Raw genomic sequence first — 23,337 nt, 5'->3', positions numbered from 1 at the left:
CTGCAGCAGGGAAAGAGAAGAGATAAACCGTGGGGGGAGGGTCGGTTCAGGCCATTAGAGCCTCTGCGGTAAGAAAAAAGATGGAAGGTGCATCTACTTTCGAGGGGGATGTTAGAAGGTCAGGAAGAGGGGGGTGATGACAGGGCTGTGAGTCCAGAGAAAACAGAGCTGCAAAGTTTACACAGGGACCCACGGGAGAAGGCTGTGGGCAACTGCCTGTTTTGCTTGTCTTCATAGTCAGCTATGAAAGGGGGTGGGATAAACATCTAAGCACGGTGTAGACAGGGAAAGAAGAGGGAGTCTCCTGTGGGCTGGTGTGAGAAGGGCAGACAGGCGATCCCTAGGGGTATCTGGGGATATGTCTGTTGCCAGATGTGGCCGCAGAAGAAATCACGAGGTCCATCCATGTATATAGCACGCAAAATGGGGAGCTCCTAGTAGAATCACAGAGAAAAGCCTCAACTCTTGAAGGGAAAATTACACAACCGGGCATTTAGCACAGGGACGATGGGCTAAAGTCTGCCCGCGGTGCCGGGAGGGGCTCCGCAGCCGAGGCAGAGCGCGGTGCTTGGCAGCCGTGCCGCTGTCGGTCCCTGCCAGGCTCAGCCTGTGCCCGACTGCTGGCAAACTCCCTCCGGGCTGGTTTAAAAATAAGCACTTCAGCCTGTTGGGCGGCCTTCCTTGGAAAAATAAACACGGCAGCCCTGCCAGCCCGCCGGGGCGCACACACGCACACCTCGGGGGCACCTCCTCGACGGCGGGTACCCCCAGAGTTCACCTGGGATCAGAACAACACCCTCGGCCCCCAGCCTGACCCCACATCCCCCAGCCGCACCCCTCACCCTGCCAGGAGCCCCCCGAGCCTTGGCGGGGTGCGGGGGATTCCCGCAGGTGAGCGCTGCGGGCCCGCCCGCGCCGTGGAGCAGGAGCGCCTCCCGCAGGGATCCGCGGGAAGAGCCGGCACAGCGGGATAAAAACCCGCACCCCAAAACCCCCCGAACTTCAGGATGTTTAAATAGACTAAACCGTTTCTTTCTTTTTTTTTTTTTTTCTTTTGCAATGACATCCTCTCTGCGGCAGGGAACTGGCTGGATGTCTCTCGCGGCTGTTTCACAAGTCTCAGGATGGGGAAAAAAAGGACTAAAAGTATCCTTACACTTACAAAGAAGGGACGGACGAGACCCCTGCAATGCAATTCGGTCTCAGAGGCACTGAGACCAGGAACCAAAACAACCTATCTAACTTGCAAGTGGTTGTATCGTTAAAAGGCCATAAACTCACATTAGCCAATACTCTAAGCAGAAATCACAGCAAATCAATCATATTTTCGCTCTGGCGGGAGTGGCTGCCTTGGTGGATAGCTGAGAAACATTCGAGACAAGGCTCTTGTGTTTGTCATTAATTTCAGAAAGCCTTTGCCCCTCTCTCTGACTTTATTTTTCATGGGTAGCCAAGGGAGGTGTGGGTTGGGGGTCTCTGGTTTCTACATAGTTGAGAAGGCATACTTCAAACTAGCTGTAGCTGCCTGCCTCGTGCTAGTGGAAGAAGGTTTGAAGCCCAGTTCTGCAGGGAACTTAATACTTTCAGTAACATCTCCAAGGCCAGCATAAATTTTGCCAGAGCAGGAGAAGCTGCAAACACTTGCGAGAAATTAAAGCCATCCTGGCAGGTTGAGGAAATTACATAAAATAAATGGTAGGTAATTCAGTTAAGGCAAAGGCACTTAAGGAGGAATAACCATCTGTACAAATGTATAACGCTGAGTTGCCAGTGCTTTAATAGCTCTGCAGAAAGGTCTCTGGGTGTTAAAATGGGTCAAAAACAAATTAAGGTTGGTGTTCAAGGCAATGGAAGCGTAAAAACAAACAATTACATTGTTTGGGTAATTGATGCCTAAAGTCATACGTGTTAAACCTGCCCTATCGGAGCGAGTCAGGAGACCTTGAGCCCAGCCAGAAAGCAAACAAACATTGTTTCATCTCCATGACTGTGAAGTGAACCTTTCACTTTCCCCAGGTCTGGAAGGGCCTCAGCTGAAGTCAGCGTCAAGGCTTCTTTCCCATGGCACAGGAAAGAGGGAGGCAGTCCATCGGAGAACATAAAAGATGACCAGAGTTTTAGAAAACTTTACGATCTGTGGGAAGAGGACCACAAGACTTGGCTTTACAGAGAAAAGACTGAGCAAGGGCAGGGCAGCAACTCACAGAATCACACTTCCAAGACAAAGTCCAGCCTTTGACCTTGTCAACTAGACCATGGCACTGAGTGCCATGTCCAGTCACATCTTGAACATCTCCAGGGAGGGTGATTCCACTACCTCCCTGAGCAGTCCATTCCAATGCCTTACCACCCTTTCAGTGAAGAAATTCTCCCTGATGCCCAACCTGTTTCCCCCTGGCACAGCTTGAGGCCATGTCCTCTTGTCTCATCACCAGTTGCCTGGGAGAAGAGGCAGACCCTACCTCGCTACAACCTCCTTTCAGGCAGTTGTAGAGAGCAATAACGTCTCCCCTGAGCCTCCTCTTCTCCAGGCTAAACCTCCCCCACCTCCCTCAGGTGCTCCTCATAGGACTTATCCTCTAGACCCTTCAGCAGCTTTGTTGCCCTTCTCTGGACACACTCCAGTACATCAGTGTCTTTCCTGATTTTGAGGGACCCAGAAGTGGACACAGCACTTGAGGTGTGGCCTCACCAGTGCTGAGTGCCAGGGGGACAATCACTCCCCTGGTCAGCTGGCAGAGGTAACAAGTTGCAGTGCAGCCCCTCGGCACGCACACTGCGGGCAGGGTAAGCTGTAACCACCTTAGACTGAAAACAGACTATGGGGAGATGCCTGTGCAGCCAGGAGGACCCGGCTGTACAGCACTGGAGTGATTTCAATCACAGGCCGAGGGACTCCTGTTCTTTGATTTTGTGAAGGGCTGAGATAAACCCGGTGTGATTGCTCTGTAGAGGTCTAAGCCTTTTGCTCCCAAACCTTTCCTCTGCAGAGATTTTGCCTCTCCCATGGCTGGGCTGCTTGTATCCCCTTCACCCCTTTTTCCTCTCCAGGGTCGCGCCCCGCCAGCCTCGGTGCTTCCCTCACCCGCTTCTCTCCAGCTCGCCCCCAAACCCACAACCCTCCTTCGCCCCGAAGCAGGCGGGACACCCCTCCGCCGGCAGCCCCCTTCCCCGGGACCGCGGAGCCGGCAGGATGCACCGTCCTCCGCCGCGCCCGCCCTCCCTCCGCCCCGGTCCCTCCCCTCCGGGCCCCGGGTCTCTCTGGGAGCTGTAGTGCGGGCAGTGCCCCGAGGTCGCAGCGGGCGGGATGGCGCTGCGCGGGTGCCTGCGGGCCGGCCGGGCGCTGCTCCGCGCCGCGGGGCCGCCCGCCCGCGGGGTCTGCGCCGCCGCCCGGGTGGGTGAGCGGCGCCGGGGGCGAGGGGCCGGGGAGGGGAACGGCGCAGGGAGGGCTCCCCGGTGTGACCGTCCGCTCCGCTCGCCTTGCAGCCGCCGGCCTTCGGGTTCCTGTTCGACGTGGACGGGGTGCTGGTGCGGGGCAGCCAGCCCGTGCCCGCCGCCCGCCGCGCCTTCCAGAGGCTGGCGGACGGCAGCGGGAGGCTCCGGGTGCCCGTCGTCTTCCTGACCAACGCCGGGAACTGCCTGCGCTCGGACAAGGCCCAAGAGCTGTCCCGGGCGCTGGAGATGCAGGTAAAGGTGACGGGGCTGGGGGAGCGCTCCCGGCGTTGAAGCGGAGCGCCGGGAGGAGGGAGCACATCCTGCGCGAGTGCCCCGGCAGGGAATCACTCCGAGTGCTTGGCTTCGCTTCGGAGAGGGGCAGGTGGCAGCGATGCGACCCGACCGCAGGGAGGAGGGGGGCGAAATCTTACTTGCGGTTCCCAGCCATCCTCTCCACCCTCCCCCAGGTGTCTCCGGAGCAGGTGATTCTGTCCCACAGCCCCCTGCAGCTCTTCAGCCAGTTCCACCAGAAGTGCATGCTGGTGGCCGGGCAGGGGCCCGTGGAGGAGATTGCCCACAAGTATCCTTTGCTCCGTGTGCCTCATGGTGCTCTGCCTTTTCTGCTGCAGCTTCCCAGCTAAAGACTGCTGCTCCTGCCCTGCCGCTGCCCCTGGCACTCAGTCAGCTTGTAGAACCACGAGGAGACAGAAAGGTCGTTGGTCATCCTCATGGAGCGGCTCAGGGGGAGGCAATAACTCCATCTTGGTCACCTCCTGGCTACCCTTATTCAGTTTTTAGGTTGTCATGCTGATTAACTCATGCTGATTACCTCTCCTGTGGTTGCTGTTCCAGTTGGTGGGATGTCACTGTGAGGACTCCATCAGCTTTGGGCCCATCTCACTTTTGAGATGAAGTTGTGCTCCTCCTGTTCTTTCTTGGCAAAGCCCATTAGAGATCACCCCCAACTGACAGCAATTAAAGGAACTTAGATATGATGGGGCTTTGGGCAGCCTGGTCTAGTGGAAGGTGTCCCTGCCCATGGCAGGGTCGTTGGAACTAGTTGATCTTTAAAGTCCCTTCCAACCCAAACCATTCTATGATTCTATGAAATATCATTAGAGTTAGAGCATCCCAGTACAGGGAAGTGGTCTAAATGACAATTCCACATGCATATTGCCTGGATGAGGTGGGGGAACAGCAGGTCAGACATGTCTGCAAGGAGGTAATAACTGCCTGCAGTGTTGACAGCATCTCAGCCTCTACACGCAGGGGCACACTCTGTGCTCAACATTTAACTTCATTTGTTACAAAAATGTGTGTTTCCCTGAGGCCTATAGACAAGCCAAGGGCAGGGTGTTCTGCAAGCTGATGTAACTCATGCTTGGCTTGTGTAATTTTATCAGCACAGACCATTTTCCTTGCACCAGCTGAGCTGACCAAGGCTTGGAGTGGTGGTCTCTGCTCTTTGCCCAGTTCCAGGGATTGCTGATGAATCACCCCAGTCTGTTTTTCTTAGTTGTAACCTTTAGGGCTATCAATAGGTTGAAGCACAGCGTGACTGAAAGCCATGAGGTTATGCGTTACCACATTCAATAACTGATCTGTTACTAGGACTCGTATTCCTTAATCCTATAGATGCTTTTGCAAGTAACTTAAAAAAACCCTCAACAGTCTCCACAACATTCCTTGATGGTCTGAAATAGCCTGGGGTTCAAGCACGTGGTCACCATAGAGGCGCTGAGGAAGGCATATCCCCTGTTAGACATGGTGGATCAGAGCCGGAGGCCAAAGGAACTGGTAATTTCCTGAAGCGTCAGTAGAAGGGGTGGTCTGGTGCAGTGGGGCCACATGGACAGGGCAGAGAGGCTGCAAAGGCACGGAGCAGCTGGCTGCCAGTGGCTCCCCACAGTGAGAGCCTGGGACTGATGCTGAGCAGCCAGCATCTCTCTGCTCTTCACAGCCTTGGCTCCTGCAGGAGGGGCAGTGACTTTCCCCTCGTGTTTCTCATGCTGTGCCTGTCTTCCATTGCTGTTCCTTGCAGTGAGGGGTAAGACGGTTTGGTTGACATCTCCAGCTCTGAGACAGGAGTGCAAGGTCTGCATCCCAGAAATCCTGTCTGGGATGGTAGGGGGGAGGTGAGGGAAATCTTTCTTCAGGATTCCAGGTGGCCTTGCCCTGCCTTTTTGTGGAACTGCTTTGGCAGGTTCAAAGGGAGCACATTTTTAGTTTTGTTTTGGAGATGGCACTGGGTTTTGCATTACTAACCCAGCCTTCTGTTTTCTTCTGGCAGCCTCCTCCAACCACTGGCTTCCCCACTATAGAAGGTAAGCAGGAGCCTCTGTTTACATATGAACAGCCAGCAGAACTAACAGCAAGGCAGGCCAACTGGGATGGGAGCTGATGACGTGCTGTTGGCTCACTGGTATCCACGGGCAGCACACTCAGAGGATACAGTCGGGAGGCAGCCTCGCTGCTCTCATGCAGTATGAAGTACAATCTGGGTAAAAGCAAAGCCAGCTTTTCTCTCTGCCGTGCTCCAATATTTGGGACTAGTGGTGCACATGATGCAGTGGTACCCAGACTGGAGCCCTGGCACCAGCTGTGTTCCAGTAGTGGCTGTACTCACCAGAGCATCCCAGCAGAGGAGTGGTTTCGTTAGTGGGTGGCTTTTGGTAGTGGGTCCTATACTTGGATGCTGTGAGTTTCCAAACATCTCTTGAAATCTTCCAGGGGTGATTCTGTTTGGTGAGCCGGTGAGGTGGGAGACAAGCCTGCAACTTATTATTGATGTACTCTTGAGCAACGGGAACCCCGGGGCAGAGCCGCAAGATGTACCATACCCCCATCTGCCTATCCTGGCCTGCAACATGGATCTCCTGTGGATGGCTGAAGCCAAGATGCCCAGGTGAAAAGCATGTGTGATGCTTGGTTTAGACTATTTCATATACCTCTCCTGCAGATGATCTTTTCCTACTGCATTTTTTTAGCATTTGAATGTTTTAAAAGTTTGAATGTCTGGTGTAGTTAGCAGCAGAGACACGAAAGCTGCACGAGAAACAAAGCCTAAAGCTTTCAAGAAGCAAAAGCCAGACCACTGCCTGTGGAGGTGTGTGTGTGGGTAGGCACCACATCCAGACGAGGCGTTAACCTGGCTACAGCAGGTGGTTCTCCTCACCGAGGAGCGCTTGCTGCTTCAGGGGCGTGACTGGGGACACTGATGATGTCCTTTCTGGAGCAGGTTTGGCCATGGCACTTTCCTTCTCTGCTTGGAGGACATCTACAAGAAGGTGACGGGCAGGGAGCTGAAGTACGAGGCGCTGATTGGCAAACCCAGCACAGTCACCTACCGCTACGCCGAGTACTTGATCAAGCAGCAGGCAGAGAAACAGGGCTGGAAGGCTCCCATCCGACGCCTCTATGCAGTTGGGTAAGAGACTCTTTTTCCTGCTGCTTTCCTTAGGGAGTTGCACACTGAGTTCTCTTTGGAGTTTTGGGGTTTCTTTGGGGTTTTTTTTGTTTTTGTTTTTGTTTCTTTTGGTCTGGATACTTCTAAAATTAATACCAAAAATCCCCGTGGTGTCTCTGGAGCCTCACGTCCTGGAACAGAGGCTTACTAGCTTTTCACATCCTACATTTCCAATATTTTGAAGGACCCTGTCAGCCTGGGAGAGCTGTTTGCTGTAGGATGCAGAGTGTGTGTAGAGTGGTGACTGAAGACAAAGTTAAGAGGCTCAGATGTAGCACCATTAGCCCAGTTAGGCCAAACACTTTGGAAACGTAGGGAACACAACACAGTAATGGCTGAAAATGATGTGGGGTGCTTCTAACGTGCTCGGAAGATGTTTGTGAAGCATGTGGCCTGAACAGGACACACTGGGGGGTGGATTCACTAGCCCAGTCTGGGTGATCCTCTTGTTCTTAGTAAATATCTCACACCCCTTCCTCCTTCAGTGCTTTCTTAATCCCAATCTGCCAGAGCCAGAGAGAGATGCATGGGCTAGTTTCTCATTCCTGTTTCGCACTGTGACCTTATCCAGGGATAACCCTATGTCTGACGTCTATGGGGCAAACCTCTACAACAACTACCTCAAGTCAGCTCAGCAGAACCAGGTCCGGGCTGGGGGGAAGAGGAACCCACAGGCAGCCAGTCCCCAAACTGAGGATTACCTGGAGCTGAGGAAGGACTGCAACAGTTCAGTGGAGAGCTGCGATTCGATTCTGGTCTGCACTGGGGTCTACCGCCGCGACAACGGTGTTCCCAGCAAAACAGAGCAGTGCACGACCGAGGCGGTGTTCCATGGACATCGGGACTTCTGCTTTGATCCCAGCCTGGTGCAGGCGTCTTACATAGTGCAGGATGTGAATGATGCTGTGCAACTTGCTTTCAAGAAAGAGAACTGGAGCTAGGGGCCGAGACGGGTGTGCCCAAAGATCTGCTGTAAGGGATTTTATGTACTGGAAAGGGAAGAGGGGAAGAATGGGGAGAGACCTGGAGTGATCTGATCTAGACAACGTGAAAGAAAACTAAAGCACTAAAAGCCCCTTACTTTTATTGGTACTCCTCTGCAATCCTGACAGCTGCCCACAGGCTTTTGACTGTGACGGTACATCAATAATTGAGCCGTAATGGAAACAGGGTATAGGGAGAAGGCTTGTCCCAGCAATCCCAGTTTTGTTCAGCTATCAGAGTTCTTTCTTTTCCCCCCTTTGTGTGTGAAGATCAGGCAAGCCCACCCTCCTCCTCTCAACATATTTGAGGATGAAGCTCTTTCCCATGCAAGGAGCTCCCATCAGCCACTGTACCATTCCTGCAGTGTGCTGTTTGTCCAGTCTGTGACACGAGCACACCAGAAGCTGTGCTGTGGTGGCACTGTGCCAAGAGAAGGCTTTAAGTCTTAACATTCTCCTTGTAAAGAATAAGTGCCTATGGACTTTAACAAATTCTGTTTGCTCGGGGATTTGCCACTGCATCACTGTCAGTCTGAAACAAAGTCCTCTTTTGCAGTCCTCTGGCAGCTATGGAGAGGCAAGGCCCCTCAAAGGAAGCTGCAGTAGCCAGAGCAACTTGCTGCAGGGCTGAGGTGAAAGTTATATTGTTCACTTCTGCCTATTTAGCATTCTGTGAACACTCCTACCTTTTCACATCCCACTAGGGAGCCAGCAGCCTGCTCTCAGAAGCAGAGGAAACTACCACAGAGTCTGAATTTCCAAAGTTGTCTTTGCCCAGGACTCAGTGCTGCAGCAAGAGGCTCTTTTGGCACCCGCCCTGATCCCAACTGTTGCAACAACCACCCACCTGCTCCAGCTGGCACAGCTTCTAAGAGGAGCCCTTCACTGGAACAAAGGTTAAACAGAAAGAGTCACAGTCCACTTTTACTCCTTCCTTACATGCAAGGATTTAAAAAGAAGATCAAACCAGGATGGTACCAAAGTCCCAAATCCCCAGTCTTCATCTTTAAGAATACAAATGTCTCTCTGTATTTCACTTCTTTTCTTCCTCTCATGTGATTTGCAGCTCAGGGATATGCATATGGTCTGACCTCTGTTCCCTCCTCTTTCTTTAACATGCAGGTAGAGTCCCCCTAACATGAATTAGCAACTGGAACTTGCCTGCCCAGGAACATTTCCGTGTCCCTAACAACATCCACCTTCTATTGCCTCTGTTCTCTTAGCTCAGGCTGTCCAGAGAAAGATCAAGACTTGTGTCTCTGTAGACATTACAAAGAAGATGAGCAAGGATTGCATGAGAAACTCATGTGAAAGATTGGCCCAGCAAAGAGTATCTTAATTCTAGAGGAGCATTGTGATTTTAGAAGCACATATCAGTCTGTGCATATGGTGAAAAGCCTTGGAGCCAACACAACTGAGTTGGTGTTCCTAGTTCTACTCATCTCACACAACACTGAAAGATCAGAAATAGATCTGCTCTGCCTCTTCTTCCCTCCCTCCTGCTTTACTAGGCAGCTCCATACACAGGGTACAAACAAAATGTTCTACACAGAAGTTTGAGTTCTTAATTCAAGTCTCAGCATCCATGTGCACTGAAGTTCTGCTTCAGCAGCTCTCCATCCTCTCAATACTTATGTGTATTCCAAGAAGGCCACTGCAGTGCAGGCTCTGTTCTTTGTTGTGCCAGACTCTGCATCTTGAAGAGGACTGGATGCTCTGTCAGTGACCCAGGCAAAAGAAGTCCTTCTCTGTGGCTTCTTTCTCTATCCCTTACTTTATGAATTGGGGCAGAAAAATCTCTCTTTGCATGAATTTTCCTCCTGTGAAATCCATAGTGGGAAGTTTCTTCCTCTCTTAGCACTGCTTGGGGTTGTCCTCCTCTGTCTCATCAGGACAAGAATCACTTGGCTACTTCTAAAAGCAGCTGTAATGTGAGAAACACAGAATCCTTCCCTTTCACTGGAGAGAAAAATTACCATTTCATCCAGTTGCACAAGACAAGGGCCTGTCTCCAGTATCCAGAAGAGTTAGCACAGGGAAGGACTTCACATACAACATAAGGAAGGTCCTTTTAGCTTTCAGTGCATCTCCACAGTCACAGTTGTGCTGTAGGCCCAGAGTGCAAGGCCTGGAACTGGAGGTCCAAAACACATTTATTCATAAACTAGCTCCAGCGTCCCTCAGGCTTGCTTTTCAGATGCAGAAAGAGGAATGCTCCCTTTGCTTGCAGTATTGGGCTGGTTACTGGCAGTAAATGTGAGCCACACCCTGCATGTGGTAGGCACTTTCCTGCTGAAATACCGAGGTCTGTCCACCTGTGTGCGCAGCAACCTTTGGCAGGGCTCTGTCCTGTTACTTGTAAAAACCGTGGTGCTGGTTACTCAAAAGACCAGGTGCTGCTGAACCAGCCTTCCCTTAGGGGTGAGAAATCCCAAGCAGTAATTTCCTATCAGCATGCATGGCACATCCCAGCCAGAAGCGAGGTAGGTAGCAGGAGGAGGGAGGTAGCACCTCTTTCAAGACAGGAAGAGGTTTGCATTTGCACAGAGAGTGAGCCAGGCATCTCCATCTTTGGAATAGCAGTGGAGGGAGGTGAGCTGACTGATGTGAATCTGCTTCAGCTTCCAAATCTGCTTTTAGCTCTGGATTTGTTTTTTTTTCACCATGTTAGTGTTGAAACAGTCTTCTGGGAGTCTTAAAAATGCGTAGGAGGAACTTCAGTGATAAGGAATTTAAGAAATGCTTTGCTTGCGAGTTGAAATTGGACAGAAGGGAGGAGAGGGAATCTAGAAGAATCTCGTACCCTTTCCCCAATTTTTACCAAGTAAGGTTTCATAAAAGACTTTGCTTGTTGCTCTGTGCACTAATTAGCCAAACCCTTGGTCTGAGCAACACGAAGACCTTTCCCCTCTTCTCTTTCTCAGCTCCTTAAAACAGTGCACTTTGTCCAAGTCCCTGCCTAGGAATTGCATGGACCCAGTGGATGGAGTAAGAAATCTGGCTTTTCCAGCTGCTGTTAGACACTGATTTGATTCTGGAAGGTCTCTGTTAATGGAAGTGTTTGCCAGGTCTCTTCTGTTCCACGAGTTTTGTGCTAGAGTGCTGTGCAGGCATCTAGCTTATCTGCAGTTCATTTATAGACATCTGTTACTGCTAGAATTCAGTGAAATCTTTTTTCCTTGGAACTGTAGCTTCCTGGAATTAACTTCCAGTGTGGCCAGAACAAAACTCTTCCTTTGTCTCACATATTGCACAGAAGTGGTATTTCTGAGGCCATATTTCTCTATTTGGAGCAAGCATACTGCACTTCTGTGCGGATTATGGGACCAAGCTGGAGAGGGGACTTCACTGCTGATCCCATACCTTAATATTTATGTGGTGCACTGCCCTATACAACAAACAGGGTGAAGACCTAATCATAACAACTCCATCTTCCAAAGATGAACAGGTTTAAGTCAAGCTTAAAGGGAGTATGCAGCTGAGAACAGCAGGAAGGAACCAAGGGGGATAGACCTTGTTTTGGATCTGAAGTAGAGAGCTTTTATGTCATGCAATAACATTGTGGCCAGAGAAGTCAATTCCTTTATTCCACAGGACACATGCAACTACTAACATGGCATTCAGGGAGTCATATAGCACTACTGTTCCCTTTCTTCCAATCTTAATCCTGCCACGTCTTTCTCCCTTTAATAAATGGGTAATGTTTCAGATTGTGTCCTGTGCACTGTAGCAGAGTGATTACATATCATTCAGAGAGATCAGAAGCTGTGATTATTTTAGATTTCATGTTAATTTCAATGCAGTTCCAGAGTTGCTACTTTGATCTAGAACATATATAAAATAATAAAAGATGTTTTCTTTGAAATAAATTTTAACTTGCTGTGTGTACATTTAATGATTATTGTCCTGGTCTCTTTCACATCTTTGCCCCAGAAGATTATTAGGGCAAATGCTGGGGGTTTTTTGTGTGTTCATCAAGCTGTTATCAGATTTTCTTGAGGGGACTACTTTAAAGGATACCTCTCCAGCAATTCTTTTGTCTGAGCCAAATTGTAATCTCTTGTGAACTCTACATCTGCCATAGTCAGGTGAGATGAGTGCAACCTACTCTGTAGAGGTGGGGAAAGGACACATCATAAGCTGTGGTCTGACTGTTCACAGTCAAGATGAATTTTGGGATGCCACCTATATGTGAGGTACTTTCAGGGTAGGCATTTAGTTGTGACCTGACCTAAGCAGTTGTTTGTGATGATTAATGTCTACTATGTGGGGAAACCACAAGCTTGATGCCACCAACCTAATCTGCTATTGCAGATGAACAACAAGCCTAAGGACTTAGGGAAAGCCATCCTTATCACTGGAAGCTTACTTGACTCAATGTTAAATCCTTTGTGATCGTAAAAGAAACCCAACTTTGACAAGAGCCTCACCTTTTAAAAAAGGTGAGGAATTAGGCAGACGTGTATTAACTTTCGGATTAAAGCCAAAAGCGTCCACTGACTACAGCAAATGGAAAATTAAAGATTCCAGGTGGAAACAGTCATTTTTAATGATCTTAGGAACAGCCAATTCACTTGCATTGTTCTTATAGCATATTCCATCAGAAAGTTTTCCATCTACAAAGTTCACAGCTCACAGGAGTCACATTAGACAGCAAAACAAGCGTGATGTAGAGTCCTGAGATCTTGGTGTTGAAAGCAACAATCAATAAAGCAGTTTTGGATGGACTGGGCAAGGATTCCCATTCTTAGCAGAGAGAGGAATAGAACTATATTCTACATCCTGGAGAAATGACCTATGTCCCTGACCTGTAATAATAAAAAGTGTTAACCAGCATCCTCCTTTTACCAAGTACTCTGGTAGATGGATCACACACCCAAGATAGGTCATATCAAGATTTAGTTAAGCAGAAAGAGATCACAACCTGATCCTCTCAGATGAATGCTTTTAATCACTACACTGTTGTCAAAGCAAAAGGGCAGCCTGGGGTTAAGGTGTCCCCTGGAGGCAGCCTTAGGTGGAAGGTAGAGTCCCACAGAAGTCCTTAACCACCATAAGGGGCAGAGTTAAACACCAGCACTGTGAAACACTGAAGAAGGACCAACTGGAAAAAGAGGATTGGGAGCCCTATTTAAGTTGGAGTTTGTTCCCAGGTGAATGCTGTGAGAAGTGCCTACAGGGGCAACCCCTGAAAAGTGCTTAGTGTGTGGATACTGGTGGGCCTTGAACACAAGCTATGCAGTTACCTGCTTGCCCTGGTAACTGTTGCCTTTGGGGGCCTGCCCAAACCCTTCCATTACTGAATCTTACTCACCCCAATTGTAAAAGCACAAGTCTTTATGTTTTTTACCGTCACAGTCAATTTGATGAAAACTATGCACTTTAAGACCTTTATAGATCCAGTCTGCATCAGTGTAAAATCCCACACCAGCAAGGCAGCTGCACGTTCTCAAGGAACCAAACTTCCACCAATAAAACACTTGTCTCTAAATTTACTATGACAAACCCACTTTTCCCTTTCAGTCAGTTCAACTGCTAAGAACTTTCTCCTCAGGGTCAGTTCAATACACACTGTATGCTAAGACTGAGGAAGTACAAAATAACAAGATCAAACCCCAAATCCACTCTCCAAACCCCTGCCCTGCTACAAGCATGGGAAGAAATGTCTTGGCATTTTATGCTGGCATCGAAAACTCTTTGAACCGAAATGTAATTACAAGCAATAGGCTGTTACACTTGTATATCCTTTTGAAGTGTGTCTGTGTTCCCTGAACTGTAATACTGGATCAGCAGTTTAGTTACAAAGACTGCATTCAGAAGCTGAGGTATGGTTGAATTTTGGCACTGGCCAGGTGAGACTCTTTTACACTTGTCTGTACCTTCAGCCCTGACCGTTTGAATGGATTAGATAAGTGCAGTACAAAGCATGTGTCAGAGAATACCAGAACCTTCCATTCCCACACAAAAGGCATTTTAAGTATGGTTAGAGCAGATTATGCTCAAACTCACTGAGATCAGCTTTGCCTCCTTCCCTCCCACTGCTGCCAGTTTCTGACAGCTTACTGCAGGGTATAATTAGGTATTTAGTTTCTGGTCTTTCTTTCAGGCATATATCTGCCTCTTTTTTTTTTTTTTTTCTTTTTTCTTTCCCTTCCCCCAAGAACTTGAGTCATTATTTTGTTTCCTCCCTGAGTTCAGTCCTCAAGAAAGTTTTGCCTTTCCCCAGCAGGGGTATATTTGAGGGCACACTACTTGTTTCCACTAGTAGTGTAAACTAGAAGTGGTAGCATTTCAGATATTCAGTATGACTGTTTCACGAAACTCTGTTGTCTGCTGCTTGCCTTCAAATATATGTATACACACACATCACTATGCATACACATCAATACATAAAGAACCCAGAAACATAGCTTGGGAACTGCTATAGAAGCTATTTATAGTTTAGCTTTTTAATGTTTTAACAGTAAATAGTTAAGCACTAACACTTCCAAGGACTGCACATTGCATTAAATAACCAGATCACACGGGAAGCATCATCTTGTCATATCTCATCCTACAGTGTGCTACAAAAAGCTCTTCAGTGCCTTCTCAAGTAGAAGACATTTCTCCCCTCCCTCCCATTTTAAGGCACAATTTCAATTTCTGCTTCCTTTCCCACATACAAGCTCTTTTCTTATTCTCACCTATTTGTTTGGGTTGGGTTTGCAGTGCTGGGGCCTGTGGTCACCCCAAGGAATCCCTTGAGCTCCCACTCTCCATCCTGGTGCTCCGTCATCCCTGTTCAGAGCTGCCCTATAGCTGCAGGTCCCTGTTTCCACCTGCCCACCTTGGACACAGGGACCTTCACAGCCCCAGCAGGTGTCCTTTGGCCTTTGGAGAACTGTTTCCATAAGCCTCCTCTTGCCCTGCTCAGCCTTATCCCAGCAGGACCGTGATCCTGGAGTGCAGGTGCCCCTTCACTTAGCACACAGCTCCACCCCAGCTCCCCTGGGCTGGGCTCACCACACCACCTGCTTGCCATGTCAGAGCCCATTTCCCCAGATCAGCACACCAGCTGTGGGCAACAGCCCATCCCTCCCAAAGGGATCCCAGGGATCCCCACCCAGTTGCACTTACCCAAGCAGGTGGGACAGACACCGGACAGCCTTTGTGAAACAAAGCTTCTCCACTGAAAGCAGAGGAGGTGTGAGTGTCTTTGGCAGGCTGCCAGGGCAGCTAAGTTGAGCATGTCCAGCCTGTGGCACACAGGGAATCACATTGCCCAGGAAACCCAGAGGATGAGAGCCAATGAGGCAAAGCTGTCACTGTCTGCTGCCCAGGTAGGGCAGGACCAGCCCTCTCAGCGTGAGGGCTGTTGCCCTGAGCAGCCCAGATGGATGCATGGTTTTCACTCCATGTCCTCTCATACCAGTGGAAAACTCTTCTTCCAGTGGAATAGGTGAATGTGGTAGGATCAAGACCAATTGAGTTAATTCTCAGGACTGACCACACATGAATCATGCCAGTGACACAACTACTGGCTTGCCCTGAGAAGTGTCAGGTGAACACACCCACCTTGGATAAAGGCCAGGATCCAGAACACAAGAAAGTGGTTATATCCTCTGCCCTGGACCAGAGACACTTCCACTGCCATCTAACCCAGCCTTTTGGTGGAAACCAAATTAGGAGGCACAGTTGGTGTTCACAAACCCTTACTGTCACTCTGAGCCATCCTGAACTGGGCAACTTCAGACATCTGTCAAGGAGCACTGGGCCCTGCTCAAACATGAAAGAGTGACACAGGCAGAATCATCCTCCTTGGCCTGGCCTCGAGCCTCGTGCTCCCTAGAAAACAGAGATCATCCACAGAGCCCCAAGCAAAGCGTTGGCAGGGCTGTGCAAAAATTGCAGTCTAAGCAATTGTTTGGTCAGGGGTTTTTCTTTGGCAGCGAAGTCTGTCAGAGAGACAAAGCCTTGCCAGCAAAACACACAGTGCTTGGCAGCAGAGCCCAGGTGCAGTGCTCTCATCCCTGACACAGTCCACACACCCTGAGAGGCTGGAGAGCAAAGCCAGCACAGTGGGAGCATGTCTGGCAAAGAAGGGGAGGGGGGGCTCACTATTCACTGTCTTCTTGCATCTTGAATGAGTGCAGGCTAAGCTGCTCGGCTGAGAGCGGTGCTGTCTTGCTTCCATCACACAAAATCTTGCTGTTTCCCTGTGATGGGTTGCTGTGGGCCCCCACAATGCAGAGGGACTAGTGTCACCTATGTCACCATGGAGGCAGCAACATGGCAGTGCCTCTCAGGCATTGACGTGGGATGTGGATCATGGGGAGCAGCCCCTGGGGAAGGGCAGCCCTGTGGCTCATGTGGCAGAGGGTGTGCCAGAGGTGTGATGCCCAGGCCAAGCACCTTGGCAGAGGCCCACGAGGTGCCCGGACTAAATACAGGGCTATTGGAAGCCAGATGTGAGAAGTCCTTGGCCTCAGGCTGCCACGCAGTCACCTGCTGGGAAAATAGATGGCAACAGCCCTCCTTGGACTCACCTGATCCTAAACTTCCAAATGCCAGTGATGCTTCTCAGAGTTACAAAGCTCGTGGTACTGCCTGCTGCATCCTGGGCCTTTCATGAGCATCTGTGTGGGTGTCCTGCCTGTTTTGCCCTGGGGTGAAGCTTCATGTTCTCCATCCTGGCACCAGGCTTGGATGCATCAGCCCATTCACCACCCTCCAGGCTAGACTGTTCTTTTGGATGCTCGTGTTCCTTATGATATGGTATAATTACTGACCTTCTTAGAATGAAGTACTTTTATTTGCTAATGGAAATGTGGAGTTATTGAGAAAGCCCTTAGGAAGAGAGCGCATGCGTGTTCAGTGTCCTCTGATGCGAGATATGATGACAAGGTGAGTTAGAGGAAGGCAATGACAGGAGTAGCGCTGATGCAAGGCTGATCCCTGGCAAGTGTATCCAAGCATCGAAAACATAATGTGAGTGTAGCAGAAAATAGATGTCCCCCATCTTAACTGCAACCCAGCCATGCAGGTTACGGCAGCAGGGATGCAGCAGCCTGGACTCAGAAGCAGGACAGCAACCAGTGTGGGAGACTGGGAACACCTGCGTGATGCTACCCCAGTTTAGAGGTGGTACTGGTTCAGTACTGTGCTGCCCAAGTAACTACATTAAAGCTTGCATAGCCTCCAGTTACCTTCTCCTTTTCCCTCTGTTTTGACCATGCTTTTAGAAAACTGATTTGACTGTGCCCCTCACTCAAAGCTCCATTGGCAGCAATGCATTTGCTGTAACTCTTTTTCTTACTCTGCTTTTCTTCCTGACCATTGCTGTGTGTCTAAAGAAATCTTTGTGTCAACACAGCTCAAGTTCTCCCCTTCTCTTTTTCAATTATTTCTTTGTTTCAAGTTTAAGCATGAATTCTCCTAGTACCCCAGACTGATTTCTTGTTGTTTTCAGGAGCAGCCAGGGACATTGACTGGAGTAGGGCTTCTCAGGGAGCCTGCACCAGCATGTCTTAGATGGTTGTCACTGCTGTCCCGGATGCCCTTTCCCGGTACTAAGCATCTGTGTTTTGCTCAGGCTCATGTGTTGATTTAGCAACACGTTCAAAAATCAAGCTATTTTTTGTCTTTATCACATGTCTGTAGTTAATACAGACATGTGGGGGTACAGTTTATTTGATGGGCATCATGACATTGACAGGCAGCAGCTGGCTCATCACTGGCAGGCACAGGTAGGAATGAGAGACTAGTCATGCTGAGCATCAAGCCACCTTGAAACATGATGTACCAAGTCATTAGTGCTGGTGGTGAGCAGATCCAGCCAGCCAAGCTCAATTTGAGGCCGTTATTAGTGAGTCAATAAAGGTCCCAATTGGTGCTTTCAGTAGAATTAGGAACTTTAGGACTATTCACATCAATTTAAAGCCACTGTCCCATCATGGCAAGCTGGGCAGGGCTCTCAGCATGTGGATTGGCTCAACCCAGGAAATTGGTGGGGTCAAAGACACTTCCTTTGATGAACAATTACTTACAAGAGACCGAATGTAGGGGCAGATGAGTGTCCAGCAGCACAGATGAGAAGCCATGAGTGTGCTTCACTGCAGGCTCTGTGCCAGGCCAACTGGCCTTTGTCTTGGTCAGCCTAGGGAGATCAGGGTAGACTGAAATACTTCCGATTTTATGGAAGCAGAGCATTTATGGAGTGGCTGCCGGGATGCTGTGGCATGTCCATGGGCGACTCGCCCAAGCCCGGCCAGCTCCATCCACGGGGGTTCTGGACAGGAGGCGGCGGGGCCACGCTCCCCGAGACGTGGCTCTGGCAGCCCCGCGGACAAGGGCGGGGGAGCCTTCCTCCCCCTCCCCTGCTCGACCCCTCCTCCCCTCCCCCGGCCGCGCAGCCGCTCCCCCGGCCCCAGCCCCAGCCCCAGCCCACCCCCCGCCGCCCGCCCCGGCTCCGGCAGCTGCTGCTGCTGGAGCGCGGCGCCGCCCCCGGGCTCCCCCCCGGGCTCCCCCCCGGCTGCCGCCGCTCGGGCTCTCGGCACCGCTGCCGCTGCCGCTGCCGGGCCCGGTGCGGCGGCGCGGGGCGCTGGGGGCGGGCCGGGGGCGGGCCGGGGGCCGCGGCGCGGCCGTCGGGCCCGGCGCGCCGGCTCGGGGGCCGGGGAGGACCATGCACCGCGCTGCCTCCAACCAGCGCTCGGTCTCCTCCTCCTCGGGCTCCTTCCAGCCGCCGCCGCCGCCGCCGCCGCCGCCGCTGCCGCCGCACGCCGCCGACCGGCAGCCCCTCTTCCCGGGGGGCTCCAGCAGCGGCGGCAGCCGGCGGGGCTCGGGGTCGAGCTCGGGCTCGGCGCGGGCCCGCCGCCCCCGCAGCCCCCGCAGCAGCACCGAGGAAGAGGAGGAAGAAGAGGAGGAGGAGGAGGAGGAGGAGGACAGCATCAGCATCAGCAAGCCCCTGGTGCCGCCGCCCGCCACCCCGCTGCCCGCCGCCGCCTCGCCGCTCCCCAGCAGCAGCAGCAGCAGCGGCGGCGGCGGCGGCGGGAGCCCGGGCCGCAGCATGACGGCGGCGGAGCTGTACGGGGCGGCGGCGGCGGGCGGCGGGGCGGGGGGCGGCGGGGCGGCGGCGGGGGCGCTGCTGGGGCCCGGCGGGGCGGGGGGCGGTCGCCGCTGGGGCTTCCAGGCGCTGTCCCTGGTGCTGCTGCTGGGGCAGGGCGCGCTGCTGGACCTCTACCTGATCGCCGTCACCGACCTGTACTGGTGCAGCTGGATCGCCACCGACCTGGTGCTGGCGGCCGGCTGGGGCATCTTCTTCTGCCGCAACAGCCGGGCGCGCCGCCGGGAGCGGCCCCCGCCGCCCCCCGGGCCGCCGCCGCCGCACCCGCTGCTGCTGCACGGCCCCCCCGGCGGCCGCGGGGCCGGGGGCCGCGGGGCCGGGGTCCCCCCCCGCGGCGGCGACTTCGCCTACGCGCACCTCGCCTGGCTCATCTACTCCATCGCCTTCACGCCCAAGGCGGCGCTGATCCTGGGCACCTCCATCCTGGAGCTGATCGAGCTGCGTCTGCCGCTGGGCACCACCGGCTTCCGCATCACCCTGGCGCTGTCCGCGCCGCTGCTGTACTGCCTGCTGCGGGCCATCGGCACCGAGGGCGCCGGGCAGCTGCTCCTGCCGCCGCAGCCGCCGCCTCAGCACCGCGCCGCCGCCGCCTTCCTCGCCACCTGCCTCGACCTGCTCGACAGCTTCTCCCTCCTGGAGCTGGTGCTGCAGCCCGGGCGGCCGGCGCCGCTGCCCGCCCCGCTGCGCTACCTGCTCATCGCCGTCTACTTTCTCTGCCTGGCCTCGCCCGTGCTGTGGCTCTACGAGCTCAGCGCCGCCCGCCCGCCCGGGGCCGCCCGCCTCGCCCTGCACCTCCTGCTGCCCGCCGGGCTGCTGGACGCGCCGCTCCTGGCGCTCCGCTGCCTCCTGCTCCTGCGCTACCAGCAGCCGCTCTCCCTCTTCATGCTGAAGAACCTCTTCTTCCTGACCTGCCGCGGGCTGGAGGCGCTGGAGACCTGCTGCCTCCTCCGCCCCGTCACCGCCCCGCCGCCCGCCAAGTATGGCCCCGCCGCCGCCGCCCCCGCTGCCGCCCCGCTGGCCCACGGGCTCTCCGACGTGGACGTGGGACCCCACGGGTACGTGAACGCCTTGGCGGTCACCGCCCAGGGCTGAGCCCCTCTGGCCGCCCCCCGGAGGGGCTCCGCCGCCTCCGGGTCCGCTCCCGGCAGAGTCTCTCTGCGTTTCTGCTCAGGTTCCTGTCTCCGTGGCCGAGCAGGGGAAAGGGACGTGGGCTTCCCTGTCAGACTCTCTCTCCTCTCCTCCCTTTCTCATGGACGAATCCAGCAGCGGAAGCTCCGCACAAACCCGACTACCTGCAGGATGACAGTTGTCCCCGGAAAACGCATCTGCCCTTCAGGACAGGACTTCTTCGAGTGCTTCTGTCTCTCCCCTGTCTGGAGGGTCCCATTCTTCCCCTCCCGCTCCCTGCCAGGATATTGTGTTGCATTGTGACCATATAAGTTTAGTTTTTCCTTTTCCTTCTAAACAACAGGGACCAGTGCATTTTGTCCCCTCTTTTAAGAACTCCTGCTGTCCACATCAATGAGATGCGACAGGGGCCTGACCAGCAGAGACGTTCCTCCGGGATGCAGGAAGGACGGAAGGAAGCACGCTTTGGCTTCCCTAGGTCTTGCAAAGCTGCTGCCTCTGTTTCCCAGGCCTTTGCATCCCAGCTGGGGAACCTCTGGAAGCACGCTGGCCGACTGGTCACTTCAAGCCCATGAGCCACCTTCTCCACGCCAAAAATGTCTACCTCTGTGCTTCAACCTTTTGCATCTTACATTGACTTCACATGCTGAAGAAACATGAATCCAGCATGGACATGAACCTGGGCTTAGGCCCCATTTCATAACCACCAAGACATTTATTTCTGGTGAGAACAGGGTTTACAGCAGCCTACTGCTTGCATCCCCAGGTGCTGGGGCTCTCATTTCTCTGTGAATATGCATGTTTATGGGATCAGCATTGGTTTTCTTTTTACACAGAGTGTAGGGTCTTCCTTTACACAGCCAGAAAGGCTGGAAAGATTTCCTCTGGCCCCCTTCCATGCCTGCTTGAGAGAGTAGAGACAGGGTTAAGCCTGCAAGCTGCCCCCTCTTAAACAGCAAAGCAGAAGATGTTGGCACTGCTCAGGGTGGGCCCCATGCTCAGTGAACCTCACTTTTCAGCACAGAAAGCAAAGTGCTGCAGGAGCCCTCAAGGCAGAGGGGCTCCCCGAGCTTTGGTGAAAGCCCCACGTATCAGCATCCTGTCCTCCTTGTGCATGTGGTTTAGGGTAGGCAGGGGAAAAAATTGTTAGTAACCTCTCATAGAAACAGTTTTCTTTGGTTTTAAGCTCCATGAATGTTCGGTGGGGTTAAGGCCTGCTCTTCTGCCTGGCTGCAGCTGCTCCTGAAACCAGCCCCCCGGGAGCAGGAGCACCAGGCCACATTTGGAGGAAGGACTTTGCCCCTCCCAGGCTTATGTTTTGTTATCTGGGCAAGGCTGCAATAATTGTGAAAAATGACAGTTTCCTGTCCCAAATTTTTTTTTCGAGCTGTCCTGATGGGAAGGAGAAATAAAGCACAACCAACTGCTACCCAGAGCAGGACTGCAGGCACAGCCCAGACTTCTTCCGCACACACATTCATTCTCTCCTTCAGGGCTTGGGCTTCAGTGGGACTGAGCCTCTGTCCCACCTTCCTTTTCACAGAGTGGGATCAACTGCCTGCTCCAGTGGACTGCTACAACAAAATGTTTACAGTCTGGTAACTTCCAGCTCCCAGAGGCAGAAGCAGGGATGCCATGGGACTCTACTCCCCCAGCTCTCACTGGCTGGTGGGTTTTGAGGGGCTAGAAAAGCCCCTGGAAGAGATGGGTCAATAGTGCTGTTCTGTTCAGAAGTGCAGCTAGGATGGGGGACTTGCTGCTCTCCTCCTGCCAAACAGAGAGTTGGCAAAGGCTAGGCTTAACTTTCCCACCAGTGCTTTATTACCTGAGCCCTTACGTGGGCAATTGTGTGAATTTTGGCCAGTGGCCTTTCTCTTCGGTAACTTCTTCTTGTTTGGACAATCTTGGTGCTGTGAGTGACTGTGATTGTAAAACTTGGTACTGTGAACTTTTCCTGTGTGATGTGAAATGTGTCGAGGGGATGCTAAGTTCCTGGCCAAAGGAGGTGTAATTACAGGTGTATTACGCTTGTACAGATATTTGTTTCCTTGCACCTTCCTTTTTCAGCATTAAGTAGACAGTAAAATCTCAGAAATAATTACTCAAGAGAGAATGAGGTGACACCTGAACCTAGGACTACTCCATGCTTCAGTCAAACAGCTGAAGAAATAAAAAATAAATCCCCAAACAACAAACACTGCCCAAAACAAGGTGAAGGAAAAAAAAGCTATTCAACAACTATGTTTTGCTGCTCCTATGGCCAACTTCACAATAGCATCGATATGCTGAAGTGTGAACATAGTTGAGACACTAGAGGAATCACAGCAGAATTATTAACAAGTCTTACTTCAGTACCCCTTCATAGCACATAAAGTTGCTGTTTCAACATTGAGTGCCTTTTTCCAGTTAGGACATTATTGAGAAAAATGGCATATTTGAAATTTATCTAGCCATGGCATACTTAAATCATTGGCAGTGAAATCACAGTTCAACTTTGTCCGTGGATGAAAAGGTTGCCTGGGACAGACGACCCTGCAAAATGATGCTTCTGTTGTATAGAATTCCTTGGTAGAAAAAGTTGTTCTTTGTGGTGCCATGGTTTCTAGGCTGGTAGTAGGTGTGCTGTTTGGAGACTATAAAGCTCTTGTAGTAGTTGGCTATACAGAAGCCTCCTTGCAACTAAAAGGGCACCTCTGCTGCTACTTCAATTACTTCCTACAGAAAACCATTTAAAGCTCTTCAATGTCTTGTTTATAAGCCTGCTCCACCTTTTGAATTCCCTTTTCTTTGGTAATTGAGCTCACTCTTCCATTTAAACCCCTCTGCCACGTAACAGATCTGTTTGCAGAAAAGAGAGATAGTGGTACTATTAAAGTACAAGCAATACCTCTCTTGATGCACCTTGCACACCTACTGTATATTCTCCCAACATTAAATTACTGGTCCAGGTCAGTAACACTTTGCTAAACAAAATTGTGCCATACTAAGACGTAGGTCCCTTGGGATTCTGTCACAAGCCTTGTAACACTACTCAGTTATTTAGAATTTTATTGCTCCTTGTTTGCTATCTTGACAAAAGAGTTGACTACTCTCAGGAGGGGAAACTGAAGTGAGAGATAAGGCCTGTGGCTGATGGACACTTGGCATCCCCCTGGCATTAATTAGAACTTGTATTTTTTAAAAAGCAAGATTGTTAAAATAAAGTTAGAAACTTGTGACTGATT

The 23,337-nt window shown here is 51.8% G+C and overlaps 2 protein-coding genes across 3 annotated transcripts; both read left to right on the top strand.

Moving 5' to 3' along the window:
• Positions 1-3,293: 3,293 nt before the first annotated feature.
• On the top strand, positions 3,294-11,779 carry HDHD5 (haloacid dehalogenase like hydrolase domain containing 5). 2 transcript variants are annotated; one of them, XM_051784978.1, is made up of 8 exons: positions 3,294-3,394; positions 3,487-3,687; positions 3,903-4,015; positions 5,139-5,232; positions 5,726-5,759; positions 6,166-6,340; positions 6,674-6,862; positions 7,473-11,779. In XM_051784978.1, exons 1-8 carry the CDS (start codon positions 3,308-3,310, stop codon positions 7,840-7,842), a joined length of 1,263 nt encoding a protein of 420 aa, XP_051640938.1. In that variant the 5' UTR covers positions 3,294-3,307; the 3' UTR covers positions 7,843-11,779. The 2 variants fall into 2 exon arrangements, with proteins under 2 accessions (XP_051640938.1, XP_051640939.1); XM_051784979.1 differs by lacking the exons at positions 3,903-4,015; positions 5,139-5,232.
• Positions 11,780-18,544: 6,765 nt separating this feature from the next.
• Positions 18,545-23,335, top strand: TMEM121B (transmembrane protein 121B). Its single transcript, XM_051784662.1, has 3 exons — positions 18,545-18,716; positions 19,032-20,040; positions 20,157-23,335. Exons 1-3 carry the CDS (start codon positions 18,545-18,547, stop codon positions 20,422-20,424), a joined length of 1,449 nt encoding a protein of 482 aa, XP_051640622.1. The 3' UTR covers positions 20,425-23,335.
• The last annotated feature ends 2 nt before the right edge of the window (positions 23,336-23,337 follow it).

Source organism: Manacus candei, unplaced genomic scaffold (assembly GCF_025592945.1).
Source record: "Manacus candei isolate 608988 ecotype Guabito, Panama unplaced genomic scaffold, ASM2559294v1 h1tg000018l, whole genome shotgun sequence".
NCBI classification, from domain to species: Eukaryota; Metazoa; Chordata; class Aves; order Passeriformes; family Pipridae; genus Manacus; species Manacus candei.
This window is presented reverse-complemented; position numbering and strand designations above follow the sequence as displayed.